Source organism: Furipterus horrens, unplaced genomic scaffold, assembly GCF_987537825.1.
Source record: "Furipterus horrens unplaced genomic scaffold, mFurHor1.1.pri manual_scaffold_11, whole genome shotgun sequence".
In the NCBI taxonomy this organism is placed as follows: domain Eukaryota; kingdom Metazoa; phylum Chordata; class Mammalia; order Chiroptera; family Furipteridae; genus Furipterus; species Furipterus horrens.
Genome location: NW_028327181.1, coordinates 68,569,492 through 68,592,208, shown reverse-complemented (window position 1 = coordinate 68,592,208; position 22,717 = coordinate 68,569,492). Strand labels below are relative to the sequence as shown.

The 22,717-nt window shown below is 40.9% G+C and overlaps 2 protein-coding genes across 2 annotated transcripts; one reads left to right on the top strand and one right to left on the bottom strand.

The window, feature by feature from the left end:
• Positions 1-1,305: 1,305 nt before the first annotated feature.
• Positions 1,306-3,157, bottom strand: LOC149998154 (coordinator of PRMT5 and differentiation stimulator-like). The gene is made up of 3 exons (XM_090257553.1): positions 3,088-3,157; positions 2,246-2,494; positions 1,306-1,725 (listed from the first exon to the last, which is right to left on the bottom strand). The coding sequence occupies exons 1-3, from the start codon at positions 3,155-3,157 to the stop codon at positions 1,556-1,558; spliced, it is 489 nt and encodes a 162-aa protein (XP_090113679.1). The 3' UTR covers positions 1,306-1,555.
• A 265-nt stretch (positions 3,158-3,422) lies between these two features.
• On the top strand, positions 3,423-22,273 carry LOC149998153 (leucine-rich repeat-containing protein 37B-like). The gene is made up of 6 exons (XM_090257552.1): positions 3,423-3,460; positions 12,609-12,680; positions 13,513-13,587; positions 19,583-19,698; positions 21,643-21,780; positions 22,032-22,273. Exons 1-6 carry the CDS (start codon positions 3,423-3,425, stop codon positions 22,271-22,273), a joined length of 681 nt encoding a protein of 226 aa, XP_090113678.1.
• The last annotated feature ends 444 nt before the right edge of the window (positions 22,274-22,717 follow it).

The following is a 22,717-nucleotide window of genomic DNA, read 5'->3' as shown; positions in this document are numbered from 1 at the left end:
CTTCCCTCACACCCGCTTTGCTGAAAATAACTAGGAGAAACTGATTAACGTCTAAAAAGCAGGAGTCCTAGATCCACAGCTGCTCCGTGGGTCACAGCAGAGTCTTGTGAGCATCCTCTGCTGTCCCTTATGCGCGGGGGCTTCTCATACTGTTTTTCTTCCCTCCCTTGGACACGTACGTACTCTCCCCACCTCAAGACTCCTCCTTTTACTGTTTCAGCTCACACAGGTGCCAAAGTCACCCATCAATAACACAGCCTTCCCATTCAGCAATTCTGCTATTCTCCTCAAGCCCCCCAACAGGTCATGGTTCAGTTTCTCAAGTTCACCTTATCATGCCAGACATACTCATTTTCAGCTATGGCTTTGAGAGGAGGAAAGAGCAGTGTGGCGAAAGGGTCTACGACTGTCCCTTCAGCAAGGACAGTGGAAGGAACATTTTGTCTTCCTAGGACAACCTTGGCCATGAGGCCCCTCAAGTCAAAACCACTGCCTTTCCGCATTAAGGGTCTTCCCTGTTCACCTTTGTGGCACCTCTGAAAAAGTAGTTTAAAAGGTTAAATGTTCATTGAATTGCCACGGAGTTGGCTCAGACTTCAGATCTGAAACTTCTTGATTCAGCTTCAATAAGAAGGCAGGGAGGTAAGAAGCAATCCCTCAGCCTGCCAAAAAGAGGAAGCTGACAGTCTGATGCATCACAGACCTGCCAAGGCAGAGCCCCGATCTCACCTCTGGGCCCTCACACACACAGGGCCAACCAACAGAACAGGCTTCACGTCACCCGTGGGGTTAGGTCCCAGCTCTGCCATTTCCTACTTGTGATCTTGAACAGGTCAACATTGTCAGTCTTACTTTCCTCATCTCTCAAATGAGGTAATTTTTCAAAAATTTAAAAAACAGTGACTTCATATAAGTAATTGTAAGTCTTAAAACATTAAATGGAAAATAATTTTAAAATTCTTTCATTCCAATTGAGGGTTATATAATTGCTGGTATAATCGATTTGCCATTTAGTGTTCTAGCCCACAGAAAGTCCTTGTTAAGTAAGTGAATGATCAATTTTCCATCAATAGGAAAAGAAATCAGCCACAAAGTCACCAATGTTTCTTGGATTCCAATCCCTGACCAATGGTGCCAGATCTACAGACGCAAAACTAAAGAAGTATTTTCTTTCACAAAGTAGTTTGAAGTCTCCAGGTCCTCCAATCCTGAAAATGTAAGTCAGGGGCTTTCAATGAAGGACTAAGGCTTTGTTCGGAGGAATCTAATTAAAGGGGATGGTAGGGTAGTAGACAAAGACACAGATGGTTTTTGCTATTTTATTTATAAAGAACACAACTACTCTTGACACAGAAACAAACACACCCAAGGAGGAGTTCGTAAAAACAACAACAAAAGAACTATGGGACAGTGGGACCTTGTTTTAACACCAGTCTGTGTGCCTGACTCAGGGATCACTGGGAATATTTCCACACATATGATATCTCACTTCAAAGAAAGGAAGAGACACCTTGATCTTGAGGGTCCACCTATCCGCCAGGTAAAAGCTACACACTCAGTCTTCAGCATCATCAAACTGTCCAGTTTCAAAGACCATCTTGGAATAATGGGGTATCAGTGGAGGTGGATGGTGCCAGCTGGGGTCATAGAGCATGTCTCCTTGTGGGGCACAGCACACCCAAGGCTTGACCTCTTGAGAAATGCAGCCCTGGATGTCGTCAGCATCTGCAGGCCATTTTAAAAGACAAGATTAAAGGAAGGAGTGAAGGTGAAAACAAATAGCCACACACACACTCTCCTCTTTTCCCAAAGAATTATACACACAAACACACACATACACACACACACTCACACACTCACTCCTCCTTTCCCAAAGAATTGCAAGCATATTGTTTCTGAGGCAACCCACAGCTGTGCTTCTCAGCCAAGGGTTCTTGGCAGTGCAGAGGAAGCAACTGGATAACAAGACACTTCTGTCTGCAGCTGCTCAGTTCACACAAAAGATATTAGGAGAGAGTAACATTGTTCCAATGTTCAAACTAACTGATACATTATGAAGTCAAATGTAAAAATTTGCACGTACTTTTTGTTTCAAAAAGAAGCTGTTACAGAAATTGCAAATCTGTAACAGATATCAGGCTAAGCTTGCAGATGTGGGTCCCTCTTCTAACCCTATCTGCCTTTAGGGGTAACCTGGTAGGAGGGTCTGAAACCCTGCTTAGGACCCCAGAAACTCCACACCTACCATATGGATTCCCTTGATCTGCTTTCAACTCCGAGTCCCAGTCCTCACTGAAAAGTTCAGCAGGCTGTTCCTTGGGCGGACAGCTGGACATCCTTTCTGGCAGCTCCCAGGAATTCAGTTCCCCATCATAATCTTCACCGCCCACAGCAAAGCCTTCCTCTTCAGAATGGGTGCCCTCACCACCCGCAGGACTATCGTTAGGGATGCTCTGTGCTCCCCTCGTTAAGAAATCAACAAAAGGAAGGAGGTCTTAAAACAACTGGAAAAGGAAGACAGGCTTCTTCAAGCCCAGGACACCAGAGCTTTTGTTCCTGTAGCCATCAGAGGTTCCAAATTCAAAATTCCACATAAGTATTCCCATCAGGCTCACACAAGTTTAAGCTTAGCTCAGAGTTCTCCTCAACCATGGGTCTCTTAAACGATAAAGCAGGAAGTCTTCCTAAAAACCTGCCACAGGGCACATCTCTCCTCAATAACCCAGAATGTTATCTTTTTGAGAAAGTATGTAACTCTGAAGCGAATTGTCTGTGGCAATGGGAACCTTTGAGGTATGGGAAAATATGCTATTTATGTTAAGGTGTGCTGTGAAAAAATAGTCATAAAGAAAATACATCGCTGTAGCCTAATTCCAATTTCTTTCCTGACCACTCGTCAGTGGGAAGTGTGGGTTTTATCCCCTCGCAGCTCAAAAATTCTGTGATTTCTCAGTGATACGAGCAAAGCAGAATGCATATGTTCAGGGGCCTGAACAGGATTTTGAACTTATGGTGAAGATTGTCCCCTCCACCTGCCTTTGAAAAGACTGTCTTACCGTCTTATGGTTCAGAAATCCAATTTCCCACCGTTTCGGGTTAGATGCAGGTGTTCAGGGTGTGTCTGGCGCTGGACTGACAGTTCCTGCAGGTGTCCCATCTGTAGCAGCCTTCCTTTTCCCTGTTTAGTTTGCTGATCCCTAACTTGGGGAAAGAAGACTGAGGGTCAGTTTTCCTTTGGCGCGCGCATCAGAGCAGCAGGCTTCTGGGGTCCTCCCACCCAGAGGTCTCGGTAGTATGAGTACAATGTCATAAAGTCACCAGCTTTGCCAAGCATTGTGTAACACGGAGAGTTTCTTATAAGAACCTGAGTTTCACTATAGTTAGGAAGGCAGCACAGGAAGAAAAAAGGTTTCCCGGGCGCCATGCCCACTGTGTATCAGCACTGTCCTAAGTGCTGGGGGTATAAGGAAGAATTGGGCAGGGACTTTATCCCCAAGAAACTTTGATACTGGAAGGAGGAAGACGGATGTTGTTGGGAAGAACATAGGAGACCCACGCCAGCATCTCTGCAGCAGGGTAACGGGAGAGGAGGGAGACTAAGTGGGAAGTGGGGGGTGGGTTAGAAGAGATTCGTCATCCAGGAGGCACCAGCCTGCAGTTCTTCAGTTTCTGGGTTCATCTTAAACGACAAGAAAAGGTGTTAGAAATAAAAATACTCCTGTGATTTGCATAGAGCTGTACTGCTAGAACTAATTCACAGTTATTTTCAAAAGCTTGTTGCAATGCCATCAGTGTGTTCTGGAGGCTGGGCTCCTTTGTTTGGGGCCAAATCTTTGTTAGGGACAAGGCTAATTTGCTTCAGGAAACATCTGCCACAATAAGGTGTAAACTAAATTGCATCTTTTTCCAAAGGCAACTTGCACAGGGAAGATGCCACCCCTCAAGTTGAGTCATTTGATCGTCTATACAATGTATTACTGGTGTTTTTATACGTTGAAACGATACTTTTCTCTGCATTAAACAAGTTTGTGACAAGTTTGAGGTAGACTTATCTTGAACTGAATGAAACTTAAGCTTCAGAGCTCTTCACTTGCATGGGTGCCTTTCAAAGTTTTAGGAGGCGCACTAACAATTTTCATATTTCTAGTTTGGCATGTTTGTATTTGGATTTCCCAGAACAAATGATGCTCAAGCTCCACAAAATCTTGATTCACCCCTGGGGTTCAGGTAATTATAATTCAGTAAGTTTCTTGAATGAAGTCTTTTTTATTTTTAAGTATATTTTATTGATTATGTTGTTACCGTAGTCCCAATTTTTTTCCCTTTTGCTCCCCTCTGCCCGGTACCTCGCTTGCCCCAGTAATCCCACCCCCTTAGTTCATGTCCATGGATCTTGCATATAAGATCTTTGGTTTCACCATTTCCTATATTATTCTAAACTTCGCCCTGTCTATTTTGTACCAACCAATTATACTTCTTAATCCCTGCACCATTTCCCCATTTCTACTACTTCCCCATCCCAGCTGATAACCCTCCAAATTATCCCCGTACCTATGATTCTGTTCCTATTCTGGTTTGCTTAGTTGAATTTTGTTTTTATTGTTTAGATTCAGTTGTTGATAGTTGTGAGTTTGTTGTCATTTTAATGTTCATAGTTTTGATCTTCTTTTTCTTAAATAAGTCCCTTTAACATTTCATATCATAATGGCTTGGTGATGATGAACTCCTTTAGCTTTATCTTTTCTGGGGAGCACTTTATCTGCCCTTCCATTCTAAGTGATAGCTTCGCTGGATAGAGGAATCTAGGTTGTAGGTCCTTACCTTTCATCACATTGAATACTTCTTGCCAGTCCCTTCCTGCCTGCCAAGTTTCTTTTGAGAAATCAACAGATAGTCTTTAGGCACCCCTTTGTAGATAATTACTTTTCTCTTGCTGCTCTTTAGTTTCTCTCTTTATCTTTCACCTTTGGCATTTTGATTATGATGTGTCTCGGTGTGGTCCTCTTTGGGTCTAGCTTGTTTGGGACTGTTTGTGCTTCCTGGACTTGTATGTCTATTTCCTTTGCCAAACTTGGGAAGTTTTCCTTCATTATATTTTCACATAAGCTTTCAATTTCTTGCTCTTGCTCTTCTGGCACCCCTATGGTTCAGATGTTGGCACGTTTAAAATTGTCCCAGAGGTTCCTCAGCCTCTCCTCATTTTTTTCAATTCTTGTTTCCTCATTCTGTACTGGTTGACTGATGTTTCTTCCCTGTGTTCCAAATCATTGATTTGAACCCTGATTTCCTTCCCTTCCGTATTGGTTTTGTGTGGATTTTCCTTCATTTCACTTAGCATAGCCTTCACTTCTTCCCTTATGCGTTTGCCGTACACAAGAATGTCTGTCAAGCCTGTGAGCATCTTTATTACCAGCGTTTTGAACTCTGCATCTGCTAGGTTGGCTATCTCCTCATCTCGTGGGTTGGCTATCTCCTCATCGCTTATTTCTTCCACTGGAGCCTTGATCTGTTCCCCCTTTTGAGCCATACTTCTCTGTCTCCTCATCTTGACAGGCTCCTGTGTTTGTTTGCCTCTGTGTCTTAGATAGAGCTGTTGCTCCTGTTTGTTGCAAGGGGTGGAGCCTGAGGTATTCATCAGTACAGGGAGACCCGTTTCACCACGTTGTGATGCTGTATGTGGGGGAGGGGACAGAGAGGGAACAATGCCGCTTGCTCAGCACCTGCCCCTTTTCCAGGCACTTCTCCCACTTCTGTATGGGACTGGCGCCTCTCTAGCTGTTGCCCTGCCTATTGTGCCCTCAGTGAGTGGGCCTGCAGTCATTCTAGGACAGTGGGGGCCCTTTAAACAAGCAGGCTCTGCTGAGAGACCAGCAGTTTCTTCCTCCACTCCAACCCCCACCGGTTTGCACAGTCAGAAGCAATGAGGTTTGATTTTCCCTGGTGCCGGGACCCTGAGCTGTGCAGTCTGGCCGGGAGCGCTCCCCAGGTGTCCCTCCCTGCTTTTTGAAATGTGTGACTGCGCTTTCTGCCGGCCTGCTGCTGCCACTGCTGTTGCTGCTGCTGCTGCCACCACCACACTGCGTCCTCTCCGCCCCAGCTCCACCCCTCCTACCTGTCTGGATGAGTATTTCTTCTTTATATCTTTGTTTGTTGGACTTCCATGCAGCTTGATTTTCTGCAACATCTGGTTGTCTCTAGTTTTGAGGTAGTTGTAGTCCTTCTTAGTTGTGGAGAGAGATGCAGGGTGTCTGTCTAGGACTCCATCTTGGCCGGAAGTCATTGAATGAAGTCATAATATTACTGTTAAACACTCAATGCACTGAGCCACACCAACCATGGCTGATGGCTTGTTTTAAAAAATTCTTTTAGCCCTGGCTGGTGTGGCTCAGTGCACTGAGCGCCGGCTTGTGAACCAAAGTGTTGCCGGTTCGAATCCCTGTCAGGGCACAAACTTGGGTTGCAGGCCAAGTCCCCAGTAAGGGGCACACAAGAGGCAACCACACAGTGATGTTTCTCTCCCCCTCATTCTCCCTCCCTTCCCTTCTCTTTAAAAGTAAAATAAAATACTTTTTAAAATGCTTTTATCTCACTTCAGTGATTCTAACGATACGAGCTCCATGATTTTAGAAAACAAAGGACTCTATAATGCAGAAAGGCTGTACCTGATCCAGGTAGAGCGCATTCACATTCTGGCTTGTCCGTGGTACATCCATATTGTGCCAAGATCATAGGCACTGAGAGGATCTGAGAGGAAAATCCAAGCCTTATCCCTGTTGAATTATTGACCCCACTCTTGAGAATATCAGTGAGGTAAGTCAGGCCACACGCTGAAGGCAAATTGAGCATTGATCACAGAGACACCCTAATGCTCCCCTTGTCTACTAACCTTGATTGGGTTCCTTTAGATAGCTGTGGGCAACTAAAGGATGCCCTTTTTGGTATGGACTGGAATCTTGGCAGCTTATTCTTGGGTTCTGAAAGGCATAAACAAGACACTAAAAATAGCAGTGAGGAATCTGTCCTTTAGGATCATCCAGGGGGGGGTCGTTTTATTTGTAATAGTACAAAGGTTTTGAGATTGTCAAACCCAGCAGCTTACGATGATACTTCTCTTTTTCCAACTGCATCTTAGTCTTCTCATTTATAAGAAGGTATTTTCTTTCTCTCAAAAGCATAGTAATTCATCCTCTGCCCCATGTTTCTTTAACACTTACATTTATTAGGTGCTTATTATGTTTCAGGCAGTATACTTGGTACTTTTAATTATGATACAAGTAAGATATCGTGACTAAAGTTCTTAGAATAGTGCTTTCCACACAGTAAATGCTCATCACGTGTTACCTCAGGCTGTATCTCATTTTCCCAACAACTCTTGTGATGCAGGTATCATTATTCCCATTGGAACTCAGAGATGTTAAACAACTTACCTAGGCTTACACTGTTAATAAGTGGTAGAGCCACTTATGAGCTTTGCAAGGAATTTGCTATTCCTTCTGGCCATTATGAATAATTCTACTATGACAGTCCCATACCTAGGAATGTGTTTCTGTGGACATGTTTTTAATTCTCTTGGGTGCATACCTGGGAGTGAATTGCTGAGTCATATAGCAATTATACGTTTACCTTTTTTGAGGAAGTGCCAAACTGTTGTACACAGTGTCTTCACCATTTTGTATTCCCACCAACAGTGTGTGAGGATTTCAACTTCTCCACATCCTTGCCAGCGTTTGTTACTGTCTGTCTGTCTGGTTATAGCCATCTGAGTGAATGTAAGGTAGTATCTCACGGTATTTTTGATTTGTATTTGCCTGCTGACTTCAGACATTAAGCATCTTTTCATGTGCTTATTGGCCATTTGTATATCGTTTTTGGAGAAATGTCTCTTTAAATCTTTTGTCCATCTTAAAATTTGGTTATTATCTTTTTAATGAGTTGTAAGAGATCTTTACATATTCTGGATATTCTAAATATGAGCCTTTATCAAAGATACGAGTTGCAAATATTTTCTCCCATTCTTTGAGTGGTGTTTTCAGTTTTTTTAATATGTTTTATTGATTTTACTGTTACAGTTCTCCCAATTACTTTTCCTCTGCTTCCCTCCACCCTGTGAACCCCTCCCTCCAGTTGTACCCCCCACTTAGTCCATGCCCATTAGTTGTGAATATAGTTCTTCTCAACATCTTCCTGTCTACTCCACTCCCTCCTACTATGCGTCTTAATTCCTGCATCATCTCCCTCCCTTTCCCCCTTCCCCCCTTCCCCCTTTCCGCTGACCTCCCCCCATAATGTTCCCCATACCTATCATTCTTTTCCCGCTCTCATTGCCTACTTAGTTTGCCTTTGTTTTGATTCCCTAGCTTCTGTTGTTGGTTGTTGTGATACAATTTTCATTTTAATGTTCATAGTTTTGATCCTCCTTCTCCTAAACAAGTCCCTTTAGCATCTCATATAACAGTGGTTTGGATCTCATGAACTCCTTCAGTTTTACTTTGTCCTGGAAGCACTTTCTCTGCCCTTTCATTCTGAATGAGAGCTTCACTGAATAGAGTAATCTTGGTTGTAGGATTTTGCTTTTCATTTCTTTGAATATTTCTTGCCAGTCCCTTCTCGCCCTCAGAGTTCCTTTTGAGAAATCAGCTGATAGTCTAATTGGGACCCCTTTGTACATAATTCTCTTCTTCTCTCTTGCTGCTTTTAAGACTCTCTCTTTATCTTTAATTTTTGACATTTTGATTATAATGTGTCTTGGTGTGGTTCTTCCAGAGTCCAGTTTTTTTGGAACTCTCTGTGCTTCCTGGACCTGTAAGTCTGTTTCCTTCCCCAAGTTAGGGAAGTTCTGCTTCATTATTTTTTCACATAATTTTTCAATTTCTAGTTCTTCTTCACCTTCTGGCAATCCTATAATTCAGATGTTTGCTCTCTTATAGCTGTCCCAGAGGTTTCTGAGCTCCTCCTCATTTTCCTCACTTTTTGTTTCCTCTTTCTGCATTTGTAGACTGTTTGTTCTGATTTGTTGATTTGATCCCTGGTTTTCCTTCCCTCGCCACTTGTTTCATATGTGTCTTCATTCATTTCAGCAGGACTAGCCTTCATTGCTTCCCCATCTTGATTAAGTCCCGCTGTTATTTCTGTAAGCTGTCTTATAACTATAGCTCTGAACTGAGCCTCAGAAATGTGATCTATCAGTTCGTCCGTTAATTCATGTATTTGCTTTCTAGTCAGCTGCATGATTGAGATCTCTATCATTAACCCTGCCATCTTGGCAGGTTTTTGCTCCCTGGGCGGGGCTGTCACACCTTCTATGCTATAGGGGGTGGAGCCCCGTGCATTTGTCACTACCAGGCAACCTTTCTCACCACACTGTGGTGCTTTGCATGGGGGCAGGGGTGCAAGATGGATTCCTGCCGTTCTCTCTCCACTGAGAGACCGGGAGCCTCCTCCTCCGTCCCCACGCCCTCTGGGCCTCACAGTCCGAGGCAATGGGGTCTGCCTTCCCTGGCGTTGGAATCATGAGCTGATGGGTTTGGTCTGCAGCCAGGGGTGCTCCCAGGTGCTTCTTGCCTCCCCTTAAATAGGGGGTGTCTGTGCTTACTGCAGTCCCTCCGCCCATTGCTGTAGCTGCTGCCACTAGCACGGCTTGACCTCTCCGCCCAGGCTTCGCCTCTCCTACCTCTTCAGTCGAGCACCATTTGTTTATAACTTCATACCTTGGACTTCCATGTAGCTTTATTTTCTGGAACTTCTGGTTATTTCTGGTTTTGTGGTAGTTATAGTCCTTCTTAGTTGTGGAGGGAGATGGAGCATATCAGTCTAGGCCTCCATCTTGGCGGGAAGTCTGTGTTTTCATTTTCTTGATAGTGTCCTTTGAGGCACAAAATTTTTTTCATTTTTATAAAGTCTAATTTATCTATTTTTCCTTTGGTTGTGCTTTTAGTATCATATCTAAGAAACTGTTGGTCTAATCAAGGTCATAGACATTTATCCCTTGTTTTCTCCTAAGGATGTTACAACTTTAGCTCTTACATTAAGGTATTTGATTTATTTTGAGTTAATTTGTACATATGGTGTGTGAAGTGTAGGCAGAGTCCAACTTCATTATTTTGCATGGGGATACACAGTTGTCCCAGCACCATTTGAAAAGACGGTTCTTTCCACATTGAATAGCTTTGGCACCCTTGTGGGAACTCAATAGACAACACATGTGAGGGTTCATTTCCGGACTGTCATTCCTGTTCCATTGATTGCTATGTCTAGCCTTATGCCAGTCCCACACTGTGATTGCTGTGGCTCTGAATTAGGTTTTGAAACCAGGCTGTGTGTGTCCTTCCACATTGTTCCTCTTTATCAAGATCGTTTTAGCTATTCTTGGTCCCTTGAGTTGTCATATGATTTTAAAAATCGCTTGTCAATTTCTGGAAAGAAGTCAGTTGAAATTTTAATAGAGATTGCATTGAAACCATAAATTGATTTGGGGAGGAGGGTCATTTTAACAGTATCATCTTCCAATGCCAAACACATCATGTCTTTCCATTTGTTTACATCTTTTAAAAGTTTCTCTACACAATGTTTTGTAGTTTTTAGTATGTGAGTCATACACTTCTTTGGGTATTTCATTCTTTTTGATGCTGTTATAGCTGGAGTTTCTTTCTTTATTTCATTTTTGGATTATTCATTCCTAGTGTATAGAAATACAGCTAATTTTTGCATATTGGTCTTGTATCCTGCAACCTTGTTGAACTCATTTATTAGCTCTAATAGTTCTTTCCTAGATTCTCAGGAATGTGTCCCATTGTCTTTCAATTTCCTGAGCATATTTTGAAGCCCTTCAGAGTTTTTATGGATATCTCATTTCTCAGCTTTGATTTTTAAGCTTTTTTGTTAGGCTCTCTCTCTTTTTTTTTTTTTTTTAAATTTGCACCAACTGTTATCTGTTGCCTCAGCGGCTGCCCTCTTAAAACATTTACCTGCAATTGTTTTCACAAAATTGCCCCTGAGGAGAGAGCCTTTTGGTGCTACCCAGCTCTCAGTCACGTCAAAGACAAACCTTTTAAGTGAGTCTTCAGGGAACTACCAGACAGTTCTTTGGGAATGAGATTGTATTCCATTCTGTTCCCGGTGGTACTGGGCATGTGGGCTGTTTTTCAATGTTACCCATGGGATGGAGAGCAAAGCTCTAAGAAGAATTAAAGCAACACAGATCATTGATCTTACAGAAACCAATCACTTTTCTTGAATAAGTGTTCCCTGGATTCCTGCAAGCGTGCTGGTTAAATTTTCAGTTTAAAAACAATTGAGTGTTTTTTTTTCCAGTTGTATTTTTTGTTCCTTTTGTAGAAATGAATTTTCAGGTGTCCTTACTTCATAATTTTTACTAATTTGCCTACAACATGGTTTTAAACTTGACTATATGTTAGTTAAATATTTAATCGTGGGGGATGATTAGGAAACAGAAATAAAAACAGAAAATGTAATTTATCATTGAGGGTCTCCCAGATGGGTACATGAAATTTGAAAATCTATTTCTTTATTTAGTGGTCTCACAAGTAAGGTTAAATTACAAGTTATTTTAAACCCCTTTTCTTCATAGAAGTTAAACAGGCTTTGGAGTCAGAACTGCGTTCAATGCCACCTCTGCTTCTTACTAGCTTGATGACCTAGGACAAGCAATACAACCTCTCTGTGCCTCAGTTTTCTCATTTGTAAAATGGGGTAATAATAATATTTATCAGTAAGATTATTGTGAGGGTTACACTAACGATTCTTGAGAAGAGTTAACCTAAAAACAGACTTTCTTTTCTTTCTTATTTTTGTCTGTTTTGCTTGTTTTAAAGAGTCAAGAATAAAATTTATTTCAGCATTTGAAATACAAAATTTTGTCAAAAAACACATTTGTTTATTTTATTGAGATGTAGTTAAAATGTTATTTATTTATTAAACAAGCATTTATTAAATACCTAGAAAATTTTAGGCACTAACAGTCCAAGAAATTGACAAGTAAACAGGTGATTACATGAAATGTAAGGAAGCTTGTGATATAAGAATACACATGGGAGTATGTGATGAGAGTGTGGTTTTCACCAGTTCCTCTTAAGATTTATCCCTTCTTTGGCTCTAAAACCAAGGAGTTGGTCCTATTTTTATTTTTAACTGGGTGGTTTAAACTGGAATTTAAAAAACTTTCTGTAGATGAAGAAAAGCAACTTGAATTATGGAGGATGCCACAATAAGTATTTTCTGTAGAGCAAGAGTTTCCTGTCAGCATAGTCACCTCTAGGGTTTTCCATCTGAAAGTTCTTTGGCATACTTTTTTCTTTGCTATCCGCTTATTTCTTCTTCTTCTTCTTCTTCTTCTTCTTCTTCTTCTTCTTCTTCTTCTTTCTTCTTCTTCTTCTTCTTCTTCTTCCACGTTCTCTTCCCCACTTTATCATTTAGAGACCTGGGTAGCTCCCCAACAAAGAGTGTTTTACAGATTCTCTGGGTGATCTATTAGTAAAGACAGAAAATAATATTTTTTTAACCTTGTAGTTTTGTACCAATAAAATGAATATAAACTTTCGGGGCAATTATTGAAAATGCAGATAATTTTTATTCTATTGCATTTTTTTCAGAATCCTCAGCCATAACCCTTTGAGAAGTCTTGATGATCCCTATCTTTTTAATTTGCCAGCATTAAAATATCTGTAAGTATTGCGGCAATCTCTTGGTTCGTGAGATGATTTCTGCTCCTTTCTACTTTCGTCAAAGAGTTAGCATTTTGCATTTTGACTAAAAAGTCATAATTTAAATTATAACTGGTTTATTGCATAAAAGTTATTGGCACAGTAGCCCTGGCTGGTGTGGCTCAGTGGATTGAGCGCTGGCCTGTGAACCAAAGTGCAGCCAGCACTATTCCCAGTCAGGGCACGTGCCTGGGTTGAGGGCCAGGTCCCCTGTTGGGGAAGCATGAGAGGCAGCCACACATTGATGTTTCTCTCCCTTTCTTCCCCTCTCTCTAAAAATAAATTTAAAAATATTTTTAAAAATAAAAAATAAATAAAATATCTTTCCCTATTGAAAAAAACAAAGTTATTGGCACAGAAAAATGATTACGAGAGAATGCAGGTGGACAAGGGAGCCAGCAGAGAAAGGGAGCGATGTTAAAGAACACACACTGATATGTAACTTGAGAAGCATGTAGAAATACCATTGATCTCAGAAAGGAAAAAGGAATAACTTGTACATTATGTATTTTTTAAAGAGTAATGAAGTGGTGGATGCTACTGAGAATTAGAAGTAGAATAATGGCTAAAAAAATGTAGATTGTACTGTTCACCGACATCATTAATTTGATGATGCAAATAAATTTAAATTTCTTCAAGAAGAGCTCTCTGAAATTATTATCCACAGCAAGTAAACTTTCGAGCTGGCTTGACAGAGAAGCCAAAACTGAAGTAAGCAGATATTAAGTGCCCTTTCAAGTACAGAATTTTGTCTTTGGGTTCATTTGATGCATGTTTGGACTTTCTCCTTCAGAGACCTGGGGAAAACAGATGTGTCAGTCACAACAGTTGAGCGCATCCTCGCGCTAAACACTAATTTGGAAAAACTGTAAGTTGATTTTTCTTATATTTATTTTCACTTAGTTGTTCTTTTAGGAGGTTTGCCTTATTATTTTCTTAAGTCAGATTCTTATTTAATAAAATTCACTATTTTAAAGTATACAGTTCAGTGAGTTTTGAGAAATGTGTATTTATGTGCCACCATGATATTTGAGATACAGAATACTTTCATCATACCTAAAAGGCTCCTCATGATTTTTTGCACTCAGTTCCTCCTCCCACCATTAGTCCCTGGCAAGTACCAATTTGATTTTTGTCACGATAGTCTTGCCTTTTCCAGAGTCTCTTATAAATGAAATCATGTAAAGTGTAGCCTTTTGTGTTGGCTTCTTTCAGTTAGCATAATCCTTTTGGAATTCATTCATGTTATTGCATCTATGAGTAGTTCATTGCTTTTTATTGCCGTGTAATTTTCCAGTTGTGTGAAGATACCAGTCTGTTTAAGCGGTCATCAGTTAATGGATGTTTGCGTTGTTTCTACTTTTTTTTGGCCCTTCCGTTCTAAATGATAGCTTTGCTGGATAGAGTAATCTTGGTTTCGATCCTTGTTTCTCATCACTTTGAATACTTCTTGCCAGTCCCTTCTTGCCTGCAAAGTATCTTCTGAGAAATCAGCTGATAGGCTTAAAGGAACTCCTCTGTAGGTAACTCTCTGCTTTTTTCTTGCAGCTTTTAAGATTCGCTCTCTACCTTTACCATTTAGCATTTTAATGATGGCGTATCTTGGTGTGGTCCTCTTTGGGTCCGACTTATTTGGGACTCTCTGTGCTTCCCGGACTTGTATGTCTATTTCCTTTGCCAGATTAGGGAAGTTTACTTTCATTATTTTTTCAAATAGACTTTCTTGCTCTTCCTCTTCTGCTTCTGGCATCCCTATGATTCGGATGTTGGTACTTTTGGAGGTGTCCCAGAGTTTTCTTATTCTCTCCTCATTTTTTTAACTTCCATATTTCTTCATTCTCTTCTGGATGACTGTTGATTTCTTCCTTATGTTCCAAATCATTGATTTGCACCCTGGCTTCCTTCCCTTCACTGTTGATTCCCTGTGGATTTTTCTTTATTCCACTTAGTGTAGCCTTCCTTTCTTCCCTTATGCTTTTGCAGTACTCAGTGAGTTCTCTGAGCATCCTTATCAGCAGTGTTTTTGAAATCTGCATCAGATAGGTTGGCTATCTCCATTTTGTTTAGTTCTTTTCCTGGAGTTTTGTTCTGTTCTTTCATTTGGGCCATATTCCTTTGTTTCCTCAACCAGGCAGCCTCCCTGTGTTTGTTTCTGTGTATGAGGTAGAGCTGCTTTGACTCCCTGTCTTAGCACATCTGTTAAGTTGTATGGGGTGGAGCTTTGGGTATTTGCCAGGGCGGGGCAACCCGTTTCACCACTCTGTTTCTCTGTTTGTGGAGGAGGGGTCAGAGAGAGGACAATGCCACTGCCTGGCTTCTGGAGGCTTGCTCGGCACTCACCCTGCTTCCAGTCACTTCACCCACTGGCACCCCTCTAGCTGTTGCACTGGTGGTGGTTCCCAGAGTGGGTGGGTTTGAGTGCATTCTAGAACTGTGGGGGCCCTCTAAGCAGGCTCTCTTGAGTGACAAGTGGTTTCTTCCGCCACCCCAACCCACACTGGTTTTTATAGCCAGAAGGTATTATGCTTTATTTTTCTGGTGTTGGCGCCCTGGGCTGTGTGGTCTGGCCTTGGATTGGGATCACTCGATCTTTATGCACCACACATGAATGTAGGACTGCCTGTTCTGCCAGCCATTGGTGCCTCCTCACCAGCACCACACAGTGTCCTTTCCGCCCCGGCTCCATCCCTCATACCCGTCTGGACGAATATGGCTCCTTTAAATCATTGGTTGTCGGACTTCCATGCAGTTCGATTTTCTGACCGTTCTGGGTGTTTTTTGTTTTGAGGATAGTTGTGATATTTCTTATGCTCGTGCAAGGGGCTGCTGAAGCATGTCTGCCTATACCTGCAACTTGACTGAAGTCCTTTCTCTGGTTTCTTAAGATGGAAGCTGCAGAAGCTGAGTATTGCTTTAGCAACATCCCACTTGTTGACATCTCATGTTTTCTGTTTCAGTCAGTTCAAAATAGTTTCTAATCTCCCTTATGAATTTTTTCTTTGACCCATAGGGTTATTCAGAAGCATGTTTTTTAGTTGTCAAAACTGTGGACTTTTTTTTTATAGATCTGTTAATTTCTGATTTACTTTCACTGTTGTTAGAGAACGTATATTGAATAACTAAAATCCTTTTTAAATTATTGAAACTGACTTTATAGCCAGTAAATTCTGGTAATAGGCCAGAATATGGTCTATTTTGGCAAATCTTATGCATCCACTTGAAAAAAGTGTACATCCTGCTGATTTGGGGAGGAGTGTCTTACACACATCATGTAGGTGGATAGTGTTCTTCTAGTCTTCTATATCCTTGTTGATTTTCTATCTACTTGCTCTATCAATCACTGAAAGAAAAATGTTAAAGTGTCCAATTATAAGTGTGGATTTGTTCGTTTCTCCTGGTCATTCTCACTTTCCTTCATCTATGTTTAAGCTCTGTTATCAGGTGTATAAGTTTCTAGGTAATGTCTTCATTATTTGACATATTTATTTTGATGAAATATAGTCTCCTTCATCCCTGGTAATATGCTTTGACATTGACTTTGTCTTATGGAAATATCTCCACTCCAGCTTTCTTTTGGTTAGTGTTAGCATAGTATATTTTCTATCCTTTTACCCTATGTGTATCTTTCTATTGAAGTTGGTTCTTGTAGACACATAAAGATGGCTTTTCCTTTTTTTATCTAGTGTGATAACTGTGTTAGACCATTTCCAATTAATGTAATGATTGATGCAATTACATTGAAATCTACTGTCTTGCTATTTGTTTTTTATTTGTCCCATCTGTTTGCCTGTTGTTGTTTTCTTTTCATTTGTGCTTTTGGATTGAATACATTTGAGTATTTTGTTTTCTTTGTGGGCTAAAAAGCTATAGCTCAGATTTTGTTATTTCAGTGATTGCTTTATGGTTTATAGTATGCATCTTTACCTTCTCACAATCTCTCTTCCAATGATATTTTATGGTTTCATCAATGGTATAAGAACCTTGCAATAGTGTACTTCCATTTGTCCCTCCTGGCCTCTGTGCTGTTGCTTTCAATACACTTTACTTTTACTTACATTATAAACACCACACTATATTTTGTGTTTAAATAATCAATTATCTGTAAAGATACTTAAATAATAAGAAAAATCTTACATATTAACCTAAGTCATTACCAATTCAAGTGTCCTTCAGAATTTGTAATAATCTGTATTTCCATCTGGTAACAGTTTTCTTTTGCTGAAAACGACCTCCTTTAACATTTCTTACAGTGCAGATCTACTAGTGGAGAATTCTTTCAGCTTTTGGATGTCTGAGAGTATCTTGCTTTTGTTTTTGAAAGGTCATGGGTAGAGATGTCTAGCTTGATAGTTGTTGGGTCCCCTTCCCCACTTCACTACCTCAAATATATATATATATATTTTTTGCACTGGGAGTTTTGGCTTACATTATTGCCAACAAAAAAATCTACTGTAATTTTTATCTTTGTTCCTCTTATATAGTGGTTTTATTTTCCCCCTTGGATTGATTTTAATATTTTCTCTTTATTGCTGGTTTTGAGCAATTTGATTATGATGTGCTTCAGTATAGTTTTGGGCATAATTCTTGTGCATGGAGTTCACTGGCCTTCTTGGACATGTGAGTGTTCGGTGTTCACCAATGGGAACGATTTGGGGCTATTTATGCAGACTTTTATGTCTCCCCCCTTTCATGGACTCTAAGAACACATACATTAGGCCACCTGAAGTTGTTGCCCAGCTCCCTGTGGCTCTGTTCATCTTTGTTGTTGGTTGTTTCTCTTGGCGTTTCATTTTGTATAGTTTGTATTGCTACATTGTAAAGTCACCGGTCTTTTCTTCTTCTGCAGTGTCTAATACGCCAGTAATCCTACCCAGTGTCTTTTTCTTGTTCTTTTCAGGTTTTATATTTATGTAGGTATTTATTGCATCTTTCCCCCATTACCATTTATCCCCCCTCCAGTGTCTTTTTCATTTAGACACTGTAGTTTTTAATCTCCAGCTTCTTGGAGCAGGCACTATTCCTAACAGTGGGTGATATCCAGTTATTCTTCTCTCTGATTCTTTCATGTGGTTCTTTTCCTGGGCTCAAACAACTCTTCACACACAGGCACCATCCAGTACCTTGTTGAATACTCAAGAGATCTCTCTGCATATCCCCAGAGTGCTTGTCTGTGTACTTCTTTTCTTTCCTAGTATTCTGCTTTGTGCATTCCAGTCACCTTGGTTTCCCCAACTCTCATATCCATTCCTTAGGGAGTTAACCAGTCTCTGTGGGTTTTTTTCTTCCTTACATCATGACCTGGAAGCTCAGAGCAGTAAGCTAGAACAATGCATCAGAGGGCTTACTTAATTTGTTTCCTATCTCTTGGGAGTCACTGTCCTTCATTACCTGAATTTCAATTTCTTGAGAACTGTTGTTACATATATTTTGTCTGGTTTTTAAATTGTTTTAGGCAGGAGGTCAAATTGATCCCATCTTGGTCTAAAGCCAGTTATATTCTCCCCCCTGCCTCAATAATATTTTTTAAGTCTGTTTTGTTTTGATCCAGAATCTAATCAAAGATCAGGCATCGCATGTCTTGTCTTCGTTTCCTTTAATCTAAAATATTTATCTACCCTTTTTATTTTCTGTCTCTTATGACACTGGCATTTTGGATGTGTCTAAGATTGTTGTCTTATGAATTGTCCCATAGTCTGGATTTGTCTGTTTGCTCATGATTAGATTCAAAGTAAAATATTTTGGAAGGAATACTACATAAGTGATATATCCTTTCTACCTCATCATTTTAAGTGGCTTATAATGCTAAATTTGATCTTTTGGTGAATATGGTATTTTCCAGATCCCTCCATTGTAAAGTTATTTTTTCCTTGGTAATTAATAAATAATCTGTTGAATGTTGCTTTAAGATCAGTGAACATTCTCCTCTCAACTTTTTACCCAATTGTGCCTCAGTAATAATTTGTGTCTGATCGATTACTACATTGGTGGTTACAAAGTGACACTATTTTTCTAATTTTATTATTCCTACTACATTTATTAGCTGGAATTATTCTATAAATAATAGTTTACCTATTTTCTTTTTGAGTATTATTGTGAACTCATGGGCTCTTCTTTAAATTAATTATGTTATACCTTATTATCATTATTCTTTTGAATGTTCATATTGCCTAGATTTGCCCAATGCAATCTGCTACTATTTAACCACGTAATGTTTTTCTTTATGCCCAGAGTAACTTCTAATACATTTACCACTCACAATTAGGGATTTATAAGTTAGGGACTTATCCAGAGCCTTCTTAGAAGATTTCCCCCTCCTAGTGTACTCTCCACCCAAAGTGAGACTTCTGGGTTGGGAGAAGGAGATACATCTGAATTATAACTACAGATCAGTGTCACCGATTCTAGTGCCTATCACATTTAGTCTAGGCATACCATACCCGCTGCCATTCTTACTCTTCTGTCCTCCCCTCTATTTATTGACAATATTCAAGAGAGCAAATGGCTGCCCTGGCTGGTGTGGCTCAGTGAGTTGGAGAGTCTTCCTGTAAACCAAAGGGTCGCGGGTTCCATTTCCAGCCAGCCTAGGGTTTCGCTGAGGGTCCCGGTTAGTTTCTCTCTCACACAGATGTTTCTCTCTCTCTCTCTCTCCCTCCCTTCCCTTCTCTCTAAAATCAATAAGCACATTCCCCAGTGAGGATTACCAAAAGAATAACCGATGGCCAGCTGATGCCCCCCAAACTGTTCAGGTGGGAGGCCCCCACAACGCTTCTTTGCACAGCCCTCTGGTAGCCTCTGCCCACCTCTTCTTCCTGCTCAAATAGCTTTTCTGCCAATAATTTAATTTTCTGCCTTTCCCTTTATAGGATCCTCCCTCATAATTTGGCCTGCTGCCTCTGCAAATTCAGAGAGAACATTGAGAGGGTCAGCCAGAGAGTGAAATTACACTGCCCCGCTGACTGTCTGACACACACAACTTGTGGTGAGTCTGAATTGCCCAGTGGTAAATTCTTTCATTTTCATTTTATTTGTTTTAATTTTTGATTGATGATGATAAGTTGTTTTCCTTTGAAAATACCTTTCGAAGGTTCGTTGTTGTTGCTGTTTTTGTTTTTTTCTTTCTTTTTTAAAATTGTTGTTCTATTACAGTTGTCCCAGTGATGGTAAGTTTTTAAACAAATAAGGTCACCGTGTTATTTTTATTCATTCATCCAGAGTTTAACTCCCTATATTTCTGAGAATCGCTTCCTTGCTAAAAGTTGGATGAAGGAAAAAGAGAAAGGAAGGGGGCAGGGGATTAACAGCAATGAGCACACAGTGCGTGCGGTGCTCAGTTGGCGCTTTCCGTCCAAATGAGAACCTGTTGGTCAGTGGCACAGCCTGTAAACTGGCTCTGGATGCGTTAGGCCTCATTTGTCCTTTGCCTCGTTGGACAGGTAGAGCTATGTTTTTATTTTGTTTGTTTTGCAATTTTATAAAAAGAGTACGAGTGACTGTATTTTATGAAAATTCTATTTGGGATCTGAATTTCTGGTTTTATTATCAGAAGCGACTACCAAATCCTTCTAATGGGTGGGAGGCCTCTTGTATTCTTAGACTGTCCAACTCTGAACTTGCTCTGAAGCGCACGGTTTTCTATCCACCAAACACTTGGGTGCTTTTAAGTATTTTTCTACAAATTAGGCTTATTCACACCATCTGATAACTTCCAAAATGTGCTTTCATGCCCAGATAGTGTGAATGTGGGTCTCTGGCAGTGATCTGGGGCACATCATAAATAATAACACTGTGCTACTTATATTAAGAGAGTGTGGCTCATTTTTCAAAAACAAATTTTTGGCTTATTATATTACTCTCTTCTACCCCAAAGGTGGGCAGAGCAGGCATTTTAATCTCCTTTAACAGGAGAGTAAAAACAAGGTTAGAGAGTGTTAAGTGCTGTCACCTAGTACTCAGATCTCTGGCTTTCCTTTTGGGGCTCCACAAGCTCCCCACTTTGGGACCCTCAACTCCTTCTCTTACCCTCAGCTTCCACAGCAATACTTTCATTATTCTGGAATGGAAACCCAGTTGTACAATGATACACTTGACCTTCATGCAGTCAGAAGCTTTGGATGGTTCCCCAAGTAAAGCTGAAAATGTAAGAAAAGACATGAAAGGAAAGGAGAGTAGGCATCTGACAACAGTTGCCTTTTCCTTCTGTATATTAGGACCCCAAAGTATTATTCCATAGATGTATTGAACATTCCACAGTGGCACACAACCTGCCAAGTCTCTTAACCCACATTCCAGATGCGTGCCTAAATTTAAGCACAGAGCAAGAGTGGACATAGAGTTATTTTTCTGTATAGAGCCTTTTGTTCTGGGGGCAGGGATGTGTAGAAGCAATGACCAAAGTAATGCTTTGGTGGATAAGTGGAGAAGGGCATGTCCAGATGAAGACCTGTTAGCCGTGGGTTTTAATCACGCTCACCTGTGATGGAGGCAAGAACAGGAGCACACGAAGAGGCAGAGTGGGGAAGCCTCGTGCTCCCTCTGCATCTGAGCAGGACAGGGTGGGGACCATGAACGTGAGGAATCGCAGTAGATCTGCAGCGAGTGTAACTGAGTGGGGTCTTCCAGCCTTGGTTTTTCTTCAGTACCTGGCAACTGGCCCTTGGGGATCAAGGGAATCATCCTAAATATGGTTACTCTATTTCATGCTGTGGAATGTTCTGAGTCAATAACGCCCTTTAAAAACATACCTTTTCTCCTTTTGTTGTGTTGCCAATCGGGTTTAAGTTGGGGTTTATTTTTCTCCTCTCTGAACAACATTCCGATATTTGCTGATTCCCAACTTATTTGACTGGCATGTAGGGCTTTGGACTGACAAAAAGCTGTCCCATGAGTCCTTCATGATCAAAAATGGTCTCTTCTTTTTTGACAGATGAACCACATTTAAAAAATCCAAAAGGCTCCTTCATGAGAGGGTTACAAGGCAATAAGAATGCGGGCAGTGAGCTGACAATTCAGCCAGAGGAGGTCTCCTTGGGCCAAAAGGAGAAGAAATTGTTAGCCATTCTGGGTAAGCAGCTAGACTTTAATGATAACAGTGATGTCATTAGTGCACTACAGTACAGACTGCCTTATTTCTCGGAGATTAAAAAGCAGGTATAGAATCAATGTTATTACCATTCATTAAACTCCCTTTTTCAAATGTACAAGATGGAGGTATGCCCTTGAGTCATTTGAAAAACAACAGAGGGACCCTTCTTAAACCTAAATTTTACAATTCAAGTTACAAAAATAAATGGAGGAAACTATTTTTTGGAACAGATTTAGTAAAAGATTTGCTCAAGGAACCAGAAAAAGAAGAGGTCTCCAAGCCAGAGGACATGAACAAATGGGCAAATGGAAAGACAGGAGCCCAGGGTGAAGAGGAAGAGGAGGAGCCACGTAAGGTAAGGACAGCTCCTGAGGCACGAGGCCTGGACAGTGAGTTAGTGAGGACGTGCCATGAAAGCACTGAGGTAGGAAGACCAGAGGCACCCACACTGTCTCTTGTCTTAGCCATGTGACTTTGGCCAAGACCCATGACAGTGATCTTCTACTTTGCTCATTTAGACAGTGGTGCCACTGTTCCTAGGGTAGACACCAAGAGGACCTAACACACAAGATAAATAAATTGCACAAGAAAATGCTAATACTATGATTGCATAACACATTAGATACGATATGCTCTTTAAGAACCTACATGAGAGGGAACCCCCCAAAACCCAGAATTGTCTTCTGGAGGGCGGGCCCCTTGTAGTACAGGTTTCCTCCACTAGGGGAGTATTCTAGGAACCCATCTGTAAGAGTGTACCAGCTGGTTTTGTTGTGAGAGGGTGTGTTAGGCATCAGTGAATTTTTTTTGGAAGACTCTTTCAACATATTTGATGGGTGATTTACAAGTGCGCCTGCGCACACCTTGCTGAGTGTTCAGCCGTTCTGGACACAAACGGCATGACCCCCACACCCCA